This window comes from Corylus avellana, chromosome ca7 (assembly GCF_901000735.1).
Source record: "Corylus avellana chromosome ca7, CavTom2PMs-1.0".
Lineage (NCBI taxonomy): Eukaryota > Viridiplantae > Streptophyta > Magnoliopsida > Fagales > Betulaceae > Corylus > Corylus avellana.
The window spans coordinates 28,399,327-28,411,576 of record NC_081547.1 but is presented as its reverse complement, the minus strand read 5'-3'; the positions used below and the strand labels follow the sequence as shown (position 1 = coordinate 28,411,576).

At 36.4% G+C, this 12,250-nt stretch overlaps 4 protein-coding genes across 5 annotated transcripts; 2 read left to right on the top strand and 2 right to left on the bottom strand.

Annotated features, from left to right (window-relative positions):
- Positions 1-1,526: 1,526 nt before the first annotated feature.
- On the bottom strand, positions 1,527-3,154 carry LOC132187209 (UDP-glycosyltransferase 76B1-like). 2 transcript variants are annotated; one of them, XM_059601445.1, is made up of 2 exons: positions 2,516-3,154; positions 1,527-2,429 (listed from the first exon to the last, which is right to left on the bottom strand). In XM_059601445.1, the coding sequence occupies exons 1-2, from the start codon at positions 3,024-3,026 to the stop codon at positions 1,564-1,566; spliced, it is 1,377 nt and encodes a 458-aa protein (XP_059457428.1). In that variant the 5' UTR covers positions 3,027-3,154; the 3' UTR covers positions 1,527-1,563. The 2 variants fall into 2 exon arrangements, with proteins under 2 accessions (XP_059457428.1, XP_059457427.1); XM_059601444.1 differs by having other exon boundaries at positions 1,527-2,441; positions 2,516-3,153.
- A 2,316-nt stretch (positions 3,155-5,470) lies between these two features.
- Positions 5,471-6,830, bottom strand: LOC132188152 (UDP-glycosyltransferase 76B1-like; the record flags this gene model as incomplete). Its single annotated transcript, XM_059602554.1, is given in 2 exon segments — positions 5,471-6,433; positions 6,638-6,830. Coding segments are annotated over 2 exon segments (1,098 nt in total), but the record flags the coding sequence as incomplete, so codon positions are not given.
- A 600-nt stretch (positions 6,831-7,430) lies between these two features.
- On the top strand, positions 7,431-7,868 carry LOC132188112 (18.3 kDa class I heat shock protein-like). Its single transcript, XM_059602516.1, has one exon. It carries the CDS (start codon positions 7,431-7,433, stop codon positions 7,866-7,868), a length of 438 nt encoding a protein of 145 aa, XP_059458499.1.
- Positions 7,869-9,017: 1,149 nt separating this feature from the next.
- LOC132188538 (17.8 kDa class I heat shock protein-like) lies at positions 9,018-9,907 on the top strand. Its single transcript, XM_059603028.1, has one exon. The coding sequence runs from the start codon at positions 9,332-9,334 to the stop codon at positions 9,791-9,793; it is 462 nt and encodes a 153-aa protein (XP_059459011.1). The 5' UTR covers positions 9,018-9,331; the 3' UTR covers positions 9,794-9,907.
- Positions 9,908-12,250: the final 2,343 nt, after the last annotated feature.

Sequence of the window (12,250 nt, the reverse complement as noted above, 5' to 3'; positions counted from 1 at the left end):
TCTATATATATATAATAATAACCATTAATAATTATAATACCTAATTATAATTATCATTCTAATAACAACAAAATATCATCACCCCACCTTTGTTAGCTAACCGTCTGATCTAACCACCTTTCCTGGCATACATTAATATATAGCATGATTATGTTTAATTAGTGTACATTAATTAATTATATAATATACATGTGATATTAATTGGCATGCATGTGATATATATATACGTACGTATACATATATACCAAGTAATTTATACTAATTAATATGATAAACTTAATTTTCCTATCTAATCAAATTTAATTTTTTATGCCAATTAAAATTAATTGTTTTTTAATACATTTTTTTGACGTGCTGGTTAGACACGTCAAAAACTTGGACACGTCAAAAGTTTTTGACGTGTTAAATTAACACGTCAAAAGTTTTTGACGTGTTAAATTAACACGTCAAAAGTTTTTGACGTGTTAAAATACAACACGTCAAAAACATATAAAATTATATTTAATTATATTATATAATTTAAATTATAATAAATTATATTTATTTTAATTTTATTAAGATTATATATTAAATTATAGTTCTATTAAAATTATATTTACTCTATCATATAATTTCTATTAAAAATTATATTTATTCTATTATATAATTTTTTTTCTTCTTATATGTCCACATTATCCATACAACACAATTACAATTAATTAGAGAATAAATAAATTAATATTCTAGATATATAGATAATTAGATGTATCCACTCACCGACCACATATTTTGTGTTGGCCGAGTTAATGTGAGGTTTGTGGGTCTTATAAAATAAATGTATTGAGTAGTTTTAATATATATTTTTAAAAAATTAATATGGCCAACTATCATATTAATATTATAACTAGATTGATATATGCATGATAATATTATGTTCAAATTAATATTAATGAAATTGTTGAATTAGATGCATGCATGTGATAATTATATTAATTGGCATACAATATATAAAATGAGCATGCATATATACAACAAACACACACACACACACATATATGTATATATATACATGTGATATTAATTGGCATGCATGTGATATATATACGTACGTATACATATATACCAAGTAATTTATACTAATTAATATGATAAACTTAATTTTCCTATCCAATCAAATTTAATTTTTTATGCCAATTAAAATTAATTATTTTTAATACATATTTTTGATATCAATTATTACCAAATTATTTACAACTAAACAATTTATTTTTTTTTGACGTGTTGGTTAGACACGTCAAAAACTTTTGACGTGTTAAAATACAACACGTCAACAATATTTTTTTTTACGTGGCAAACATAAGTTACTGTTTGCCACGTCAAAAAACATCTATTTTTTTTTTTTTGTAGTGTATGAAGTTTGGTTTAGGGCCTGACACCATATTCAACAAATAAAAATCCTTAATTTTTTAATTGATAATCTGTACGGAATGAAGTAGAATCAGATACTTCTATTTCGAATGAACAATTTTGATCAAAGTAGAGCTCAGTGATACCAATCAATTTTATTAATAAAAATAATTATGACTAGAAGGAAGATATGTAATTAATCAAGCTCTCTAGGGCTTGATGTGAAGAACCCCCTTGCCTCAGAGAAAGATCCACCTTTTCCTTCAAATGCATAATCCTCTGTCTCATCTCCTCTCCTTCAGTCTCCACGAATAGCTTTTTAATTCCCTTATCTATCTCCACTCGCTCCATCCTATTCTCCAAATGCACCCCAATTTTCCAAACATGACTCACGTATCTTGCATTCACCTTTTGGTCACCGAAACAAGGAGAACAAATCATGGGAACCCCTTCGCAAATACTCTCCAATGTCGAATTCCATCCATTGTGAGTCCAAAATCCTCCGGTGGCAGGGTGAGCCAGCACTTCCTGCTGTGGAGCCCATTTGACAATGTGGCCCCTCTCACCGACCATCTCTAGGAACCCATCTGGCAATGTTTCGAGCCATTCTGAGCCTCGGGCTAACCCTGGTCGGATCACCCACAAGAAGTGCTGGTTGCTGTTGGCTAGCCCCCAAGCTATCTCCTTAAACTCTGTTTCATTGAATTTCGCAAGGCTCCCAAAGCTCACGTAGAGTACGGATTTTGGTGCTCGTGTGTTTAGCCAGGAAAGGCAACTTTGGTCTTGTGTTAGTAAGCTACTTGACGAGGCTGGAAAGTAGCTGTGAAATGGGCCTATTGTAAACAATGGGATGGGAAAATCCTGGCCGAGTTTGATCATTTCTGATTGCTCAAGCTCTTCAACTGAATTCCAAATAAGCCCCGAGGAGCCCTTGATTTCTTTTACCATACTGGATATTAGTCCATAAAAATCCTCCGGATTGCGCGTGTCAATCACCGCAATGTCTTTGACTTTAAGCGGAGGAAGATTTGGTACAGCTTCTTCTAATCGAGACTCTTTTAAGAATTAGAGACAAAGAAAAATCAGCCATGTTTTGAAGAACAGAAAAGAAATATATATATATATATACCTTGTATGGGGAGGTAACCCTGTTCCCGAAGCAATGAAAGGCCGGCGAAAACAAGAAATGAAGAGACGTTACTGGTGCGTAGAACGATCCTTGGGAGGTTAAAGGTGTCGGCAACAGCTTGGGTGAAGTGCCAGACAGCGTCGGTAATTATGCAAGCAATGGGTTGATCCTCCTGGGGAGAATCGGACAACAACTTAGCCAGGCAATCGCGGAAGGGCGAGACGCAGTTGACGTTAAGAAGTGTGAGGAAGGCTAAGATATCATCGGTGGAGGCTTCACTTTCCGACAGGCCGTCGGGGATTGAATGGAAGGTGAAGTTGGAGTGGTTGGAAGAGATTGGGGAATTGAAGTGAGTGTGAAGAATGGTTATGGAAAAGCCTTTGGAGTAGAGGAGGTTTGCAAGCTGAAGCATGGGGTTTATGTGGCCTTGAAGAGGCAGTGGGAAAAGAACAACTCCACGGCCCTTCCTTCTCCTTCGTTGAACAGCAACGTTGGCTCTTGGGTTCTCCATGGGGCTTCTTTTTTCTGCGCTTTGAACCTCTAAAACTCCCCACTTCAATGTCTACATTCTTTTTCTCTTTCTTTATTTGCTAGCAGCTCACTCTTTTCCAACCCAAATTCACTTGAACATATGGGCACCTTCAATTTGCAAAGGTGACGTAATCGCTTATGCACTCATCAAACTTCACAGTGAGCCGCCCGCTCGTTTGGCAGCTAGCACAAGATCCCATCAAGGCATCAACAAAGTGGATCCGGATCGGGAAATTGGAGTCAATTTTGGACATTCAATATTATCCGATGGCTCGGAGCATATCACGTGTCTCATTAAAATTTAAATAATAAAATAATGTTTAACTTAAAAAAAAAAAAAATTAAAATTAAAATTAAAATAAATTAAAATTAAAATAAACTAATAAAAAGTATGGTGTGGTCGGCCATCCCAGATGAGCCATTAGGGTGGCCGAAGCCATCTCATAGTCTCAGGGAGTGGTTCGTCCACCTCTTAGGCCAAACCCAAAAAAAGTGAAATTTATAGGTTTAGCCCCAGGTGGTGGCCCGGTCATCCCTCGGGCCAAAATCATAAATTTTATTTTTTTAGGTTTGGCCTAAGGGTGGTTGGACCACCTCCATCATTGGGAGTGGCTGGCTCATAAGTGGTGATCCGCCATCACATATTTTTTATTAGTTTATTTTTATTTTTTATTATTTTTATTTTTAAAAAAAATTAAATAACATTTTATTATTTAGATTTTAGTGGAACACTTGGCATGCTTGAGCCATTAGATAAGATTGAATGGCCAGGGATCCGGATCGCAACAAAGTATACCCCCTTCCCATCCAAATCTTCTTGAAACCTATTTGGCAATGGTTCGAGCCATTCTTAGCCACGATTTTAACCATGTTCCAATGGCCCGCAAGAAGGGCTGCTTACTGTTGGCTAGGCCGGAACCCCAACCACTTGGGAAAATGGGCCTATTGGAAAGAATGGGATGGGGGTAAAAGGCCCTGGTAATTTCTTTAGATTTGACTTAAGTGTTGTAAAATAATTATAGAAGATTTTTTTTGTTGTCGTTATTAGCTGTCCAAACTTCGGTCTAAATTTTATTATGAAAAAGAGGAAAAGAGAGTAAAACTAATTCTGGACTGTAAAAAAACTACAAAAATCTCAAGTAATTATTTTTACAGTTCCTAGCCAAATTCGGTTTCCTTAACCATTAGAGACAGTAGTTGATAAGCCTGACGTGGTCGGGGTACGTACTCGAAAGTCCAATCGAGCTATATAGCATGTAGACAAACATGATAAAGATGTTTCAGATTCACGTGGGAAACCATGTGATCTTGAAGACCAAATTGGAAGTTCCAAAGCATATTGGACAAATCAATTATAATCTTCATGCCGTATATCTTAGGGTAGTTGATAAACCTGACGTGGTCGGGGTACTCCAATCGAGCTATATAGCATGTAGACAAAGATGATAAAGATGTTTCAGATTCACGGGAAACCATGTGATCTTGAAGACCCAAGTTGGAAGTTCCAAAGCATATTGGACAAATCAATTATAATCTTCATGTCGTATATCACTATATCTTATCTCTTTTCTATAAAAGGGAGACTAAGCTTTGTAGTTTGTACACCCCCCCACCCACACACACACACACACACACATATATATATATATATATATATATGGGGCAAGACTGGGAAATATATTAGTTGGGATAAGATTGAAGTGGTGCAAAAGTATAAAGTTTTCTTTAAATTGAATTGAAAAAATAAAATATTATAGTATAGTCTATTAAATTGAGAATGTCTCTTTAGTATATAATTCTCACATATTTTTTTAATCAGATTAATAAAATATGTGACATTCGTCTTTGGAGCATGTGGTTCTCACATACATTTTTTAAATGCATATAAGAATCACATATTCTAAGAACATATGTCAATTTAATTACTAGAGTAGAACAATTTATCTGTCTAACACGCCTTTTGCAGTGCTATATTTACATTTCACTATTCTTGTAAGCTTTATAATTGTACAAATCTAAAATAAAAAAACATTATATAGAGGGAATAAAGATGTCTTTCCTTGTCAAAAGTTTACAATTCTATCATGCATATTGAGATTACATTAGAATGAAATTTGTTCATAAATGCCAATACAAATGCCAAAAATGCCAATACTTATTTATATTTTTTGTAATATAAATGTCAATACTTATAAGCATATTAATTAATATAAGACCACGAAGTGCTACTCTATATAACTAAGCCTAATAAGCCCTTAAAAGGCCTCAACTATACGACAAAATTTCCTCCAAACTCTCTTCAAAAAAGTTGCTTAGCATATAAAAAGGTTTTTTAATAGCATTAATAGAGTTAAAGAAAATTCTATTTAAAATTTTTTTTTTTTTTAAATTAAAAAAAAAAAAAAAAAAAAAATTTATTTCTCACATGTTTAGCGAGTATAAATAGGATATATTTCTCCAATTTCGTTTGAAGAGAGGGTTGTCAATGAGATTTGAAGGTGAATGATTCTAATTTAGATATGTGAGTAACCAAGCTATCCAAGGATTCGCGTGAGGTGCCACCTTGTTGCAAGCAAAGATTTGCCTTCTCCTTTAACTCTGAAATTCTGTCTCTAATTTCCTCCCCTTCTTTCTCCACCATTAGTCTTCTAATAGTCTTCTCTATGGCCTCCCTCTTCACCCCACTCTCTAGCTGCAGCCCAACCTTCCAAACATGGCTAACGTACTTAGAATTCACCTTTTGGTCACCGAAACAAGGCATACAAATCATGGGAACCCCCTCACAAATACTCTCCAATGTTGAATTCCAACCATTGTGAGTCCAAAATGCACCCAAAGCAGGATGAGCTAGCACATCCTGCTGTGGAGCCCATTTGATAATGTGGCCCCTTCCATTCAAAGTCTCTAGGAACCCACTTGGCAGTGGTTCGAGCCATTCCGAGCCACGGACTAATCCAGGTCGAACCACCCACAAGAAGGGCTGCTTGCTATTGGCTAGGCCCCAAGCAATCTCCAAAAACTCGGCTTCATTCAAGGCTGCTATGCTCCCAAAGCTTGCATAGATTACAGATTTTGGTGCTTGGTTGTCTAGCCAGGAAATGGAACTCTGGTCTTGGGTTAATAAGCTACTTGAAGAAGAGGCTGAAGAGTATTTGTGAAATGAGCCTATTGGGAAGATTGGAATGGGAAATTCTTGTCGAAGAGTGACCAGTGCAGACTGTTCAAGGTCCTCATAGGAGTTCCAAATGACTCCTGAAGAGGCCTTTGTTTCATTGACCAGGCCAGCTACAATTTCATAAAATGCCTCTGGGTCATCGGTATTGACCACAGGAAGATCTTTCACTTTGAGAGGTGGAAGCTCTTCCACTCGCTTTTCTAATTGAGAATCTGATTTCAAATATATATATATTTTTTTAAAAAAAAAAAATTACATATGTAAGCAATGATCCGCATTGAGGTAATTTACATATACATTACTAACAAGATTAACAATCTCAAAGGTCTCACCTATATGCTCCTACATATATCAAGAATTTCACAAAATTAAAGAAAAAAAGCAGAAGAAACAGAGAAAATGGAGACAAAACATACCTTGAATGGGGAGGTATCCCCTATCCCTGAGAAGTGGAAATGCTGCAAAAACAACAAAGGAGGAAACACCACCAGTCCTTAAAACAATCCTTGGGAGCTTAAGGGTGTCAGCTACAGCTCGTGTGAAGTAAAAGATAGCATCTGAGATTAAGCAAGAAATAAGGTCCTCTGAGGCATCGGATAAGAGCTTAACCGATGGTTCGGCCCACTCTTAATTAGTGACCGACCTTCATTAATTTTTTTTTTGTCTTAGATAAGGTGGAATCCGACCCGATCTTGTTTCAATTGTGTGGGATCCGAGTAAACCTTGCATATCTATTTTTAAAGGATAAATTGTCATTTCACATTTTTAAAACAATTGTACCGACACCGTCAAATATAATGGACCGTTCCTCTCCATTTTAATCCTTTTCTGCATGTTCCCTAGGAATATATAACTCAATCCACTGAAAATTACTGCTAATGAAGATGAAGAGAAAATAACTGGATCAAATTTTCCTCTATTTTCTCCTTGCGTGAAGGTGTCACCAAAAAAAAAAAAAAAAATCCCTTTCCGCATACCTGCCCTCTCCTAACCCACCTTCATAAATGCTCTGTACGACTCTTCTTTTTACCATATGCTTCTCCACCCCCTCAAGCATCAACCAAAGTTAGCAGAAGAGTCAAAAGACCTGATTGTTTTCCTATAAATACCTCCCTCAACACACCATGCAAAAAGCACAAGCAAGCAAGCAAACACATCGAAGCTCCCGAACTTGCAACCTTTGATCTCTTTCTTTCATCTCCAACAAAAATGTCTCTCACTCCCCACGGCAACTTTGGCCGAAGGAACAACATCGTCGACCCCATTCAGACTGTTAACAATGCCATGTCAACCATGAATTCTAGGATGGAAGCCATGCAGTCTGAGTTTGCAGCTGAACCGGCGGCGTTCGCCAACATCAGCATAGACGAGAAGCAGACCCGAGACGCGTACATTTACACCGCCCACCTTCCGGGGCTGAGAGAAGAGGAGTTGAAGGTGGAGGTATATGGTCAGAATCTAAAGATAAGCGGGGTGAGGAGCATAGTGGAGCAGCAGGAGGATGAGACAGGGTACAGGTCTATGAGAAGCAGTAGCAGCTCCTTCTCCAGGCAGTTCAACCTCCCCGGGAACGCGGCGGCGGACCAGGTCACCTACGGAATCAATAATGGGGTGCTCACTGTCACAGTGCCCAAGGCATGGAGGTGAATTGCTGGAGTCGGCGATAAATCTTTATAATTAACTACCTGCATTCCAGCTTCTTTATGTGTCTGTGTATATATTATAAGAAATCTTAAAGAGCCAAATAAATGAATGCAGAAAATTTTTAAATTGGCGTGGTAAAAGTTTTTAAATTAAAAAGAAAAATGCAATTCTCTTTTGTCTATCATTTATGATCTGTCATGTCGATTTGAAAATTTTTCTTAATTCATTTATTTGGTTCCCTAGCACTTTTCATATATATATATATATGCTATCCTACGTTTGTAATCCTTTTAGTTATCGTTATCTTCATCAATAAGCAGGTAGTGATTATTCAATGATGTATTCCAGCTATTTCTAAATAAATAAAATGGAATTAGAGTCAATTTAATTCCTCTAGCTACTAGATGATCACTTGTGAGATGAGACGACTGATGTTCAGGCCGGTGAGATCTCTGGGTGATCGAGGCTGAGCTCTTCATTATATATGAGCCAATGAATGAGCTCATCATCTCATGTGTATGAAGGAGGAGGAGTTGGGTTTGATGGTACGGGTATGGGAATGTTGTGTGTTAGTGTTACTATTTGGATTGTGGCCCGGTCGTATAAATGTTGCTCAAACTTAATTCCTAATGATTTTTACATATTAATTAATAAAACAAAATAAGAAATAGCTCATAAAATGGCCCAATCCTCTCAATAATGGCCGATAAAAGTGGTTTAAGCATAGGGAAATGACCGTATCAAGACATTTTAACTCTACCAATTCTCAAAAGAAATATCCTCGGACCATTTGTTTTCTTGCAATAAATAAATTTTAATAAAAAAATTATTTCTTCTGTTTAGCAATAAACATTCACTTTAATAATTTTTTTTTTTAAAAAAAAAAAAAAAAAATCTTCTTAAAATGTCTTAAGATAAGTGTTGATTTTTTTATATATAAAAAAATATCAATCAAATATGAAAATATATAAATTTTAAGTCAAATTTAAGGGTAATAAAGAAAATAAATGAATTCATATTTTTTAGGGGTTGAAGGGGGGCATACTTGTTGAAATTTCCTTAACCAAACCAAACATCAATTATTTTGAAAATATATATAATATAGCCTCGATTTTTTATAGTACGTAATCAGGACTTTGCTGGGGGTGGGGTGGGCCGAAACCTCAATTTTTTTATATTATCATTAGACGTCGCTGGGCTAGGCCGAACACTCGAGAAAGATCGCCCCATTCACATGCCTTTATCAATTTTCTGGAAGACTCTTCTCTGTACCAGATAGATACTTCTCCATCCTCCTCATCAACCATCAACCAAACTTACCAGTGAATACCAGAAGAATCGAAGGCGCCATTACTTTCCTATAAATACCTCCCTCATCAAGCCCTGCAAAAACGCAAGAAAGCAAACAATCACAGCGAAGCTCACTAACGTGCAACCTTTGATCTCTTTCTTTCATTTTCAACACCATGTCTCTCATTCCGAGCCGCTTCTTTGGCCGAAGGACCAACATCTTCGACCCATTCTCGCTGGACATCTGGGACCCATTCCAGGACTTTCCGTTTGGCTCTGAGTTCGCAGCTGAAACGGCGGCGTTCGCCAACACCCGCATTGACTGGAAGGAGACCCCAGAAGCTCACGTTTTCAAGGCGGACCTTCCTGGGCTGAAAAAAGAGGAGGTGAAGGTGGAGATAGAGGAGGGTCGGGTGCTGCAGATAAGCGGGGAGAGGAGGAAAGAGGAGGAGAAGAAGGAGGAGACGTGGCACCGGATTGAGAGGAGCAGCGGCAAGTTCTTGAGGCGGTTCAGGCTGCCTGAGAATGCGAGGGTTGACCAGGTCAACGCCAGCATGGAGAATGGGGTGCTTACTGTGACCGTGCCCACGGTGGAGGTGAAGCAGCCTCTTGTTAAGACCGTTGAGATCTCTGGCTGAATGCTCAACGACTCTTCATCTATGTATGTCGAGCGAGTCATGTTATGTTATGTATGTGCAAATAAATGACTTCATGTCATGTGCATCAAGCCATGAAGAAGGAGTTGGAGTGTTGTGTGTGTTTCTTAGAGTTTGGGGTTTCTATTTGGATAGTGGAACGTATAAATCTTGCTCAAGTAATGATTTTATGTAGTAATAAAAACGTGAACGTGAACTTTTTCTATATAAATTAATTCTAATTTGACTTATTTTATCGTTAAAATATTTCAATTTTAACTCGTTAATTTTGTATTGAGTTCGTTTTAGATTTGCAAGTTATAAAAAAATTGTTAGCTTTAAATGTCACGTGTAAAGTTTAGATTATATCTAAAATATGAATATAAGATTATATATGTCAATCTTAATCTAATTTATTTAATTAAACAAATCAAATTTTTTTAATCTTAATTCATTCATGTTAAGTTATTGGGTAGTAGCAAAATGGTAATATAACTCTAAAGTGGAGCTTAGTGAAGACACAAATCGCAATTCAAATTGTCTTCTTGTTGCATAAGACGAGCCCTTAATGCTGAACTCAAAAACATGACCTGCACGGGAAAACATGATTCAGGCCGAATTCTGTCCCAACTCCTAAAGGAAAATTGTATATATATATATCTTTGAAGCCCAAAGAAAGATGGATAGAAATCCTTTCAATCCCTGTAGAGATCTCATGCAATAGTGAGAGGCTTATTCACCTATTTCAAGAAAGATATGGGCAGGGCTGGGCTGGCTCAAAGAAATGCGAGCAATTCTGCATTGGGCAGGTTAGCTCAGTTGCAAAACTATTGGGCCTAAATCATGTTGAGCCCAGATAGAGTGCTAGATTTCGGGCTAACTAGATTGGGTTGAAGCATCAAAAAAAGGTCCAGAGCTTGTTTCATGTAGCTTGACAATTATTTTACCCTTCACTTTTGATATCGAATCTGAAAGCTACTTAATTACTATAATTTAGTCATGTTGAATTAAAATTAATCATATCATAAAAGAGTAAAGAAAGAAATAAGCAAAACAGCAAACAATTTCTCCTATTACTTCCATCATTGACATCATTATTTACAGTAGACAAAGCCACCAACAATCCAACATGATTACTACAAGCACGCCATCACAATGGCGAGTATCATAGACGGCACCAACATGTATCAATGAGTTGCCCTTTTTGGTTGGTTTATCGTTATCCGATTGCCTCTAATCAATTTAATAATACGATACCACTATTTCATTAATTACTATCCTGTGTGGCCTTGCCAATTCATCATTGATTTTTTTTAAAAAAAAAAAAAAAAAATTAACAATGACTGATTTAATGGTAAATTAACAATATCATGTTAGCATAGTGAGATAGTTGTGTGGTATATAACACTACTCTAAATTTAATACAAGTTTAATGCTAGAAAGTAAAACACTACATTTTTATCCTCTCACTTACAATCTACCATGCTAACATAGTAGTACCAATCAACTTTTTGATCAGCCCATGTTTAAAAAAAAAAAAAAAAAAAAAAATTACACTGCATTGCCACGTCAGCAGAGTGAAATAATGGTGGAATCAAAATGTAGTGTCTAATATTACTCTTATCCAATATTAAAAGTGTTATAGTTACGAATTATGACAAGAAGTTTAGTTCATGATAATATCAAATTCCAGACTAATGCCCCCAAATAAAATAAATAAATAAATAAAAAGAGAGTAGGGGATGATGATAATTAATCATATGCACAAACAGTATCAGATATGAATAAAGCAAAAAAAAAGATTTGATTAAGAGTTTTGTTAGGATTACTATAATTATAAGTCTTTTAGTAATTGACGTGACAATTTACATCGCGCATATATGGATCGGCACGGAAAGTTTGTTTCCTTGATTTAATGTTAGATATAGTTGACCTCAAAGATGAGACATAAATCTTTACCGTACAATTAATAGGCAAAGCTGGGCATGTTTGTGTGCATTTGAAGATATGAAACGCTAATAACAACTAAGAAAACAAAATCTATGAACCGAAAATCAGTGCACCAAAAACGCAAAGTGGAAAATCCGGGAGGGGGAGCACATAATTTACCGAGAGAACCGAGTCGGAGGGGACCCAAGAGAACGTGATTGACGGCTGGATATGGGCCTGAAATCAAGAAAGTCTCACCCCCAACCAACTGATGCTGTCGTGTGTTTCTTCTCAATCTCAAGGTTACTTTTTCCATCACGTGCTGACAGCTCCTCCACCTCCTCCTATTCCACGTATATTCTATCTGCTTGCTTTTTGCACTCTCGCTTGCTTGCAAACCAATTTCTCACAAAAAATGATCAGTTTCTTCACTACTAGATAACCCTCTTCCATTTACTACAACCCAACGGTGCGTTGCTCTAAAGAAGATATTACAACATGGGAGCGCAATGAATCCTCATTTGTGAATAG

Excerpts from the sequence above, each read along its gene's own strand:
- LOC132187209 (XM_059601444.1), bottom strand. The coding sequence starts at position 3,026 with ATGGAGAACCCAAGAGCCAACGTTGCTGTTCAACGAAGGAGAAGGAAG. Across the intron at positions 2,442-2,515 it reads GGGTTACCTCCCCATACAAG|AGTCTCGATTAGAAGAAGCT; the intron begins GTATATATATAT and ends AATTCTTAAAAG.
- LOC132188112 (XM_059602516.1), top strand. The coding sequence starts at position 7,431 with ATGTCTCTCACTCCCCACGGCAACTTTGGCCGAAGGAACAACATCGTC.
- LOC132188538 (XM_059603028.1), top strand. The coding sequence starts at position 9,332 with ATGTCTCTCATTCCGAGCCGCTTCTTTGGCCGAAGGACCAACATCTTC.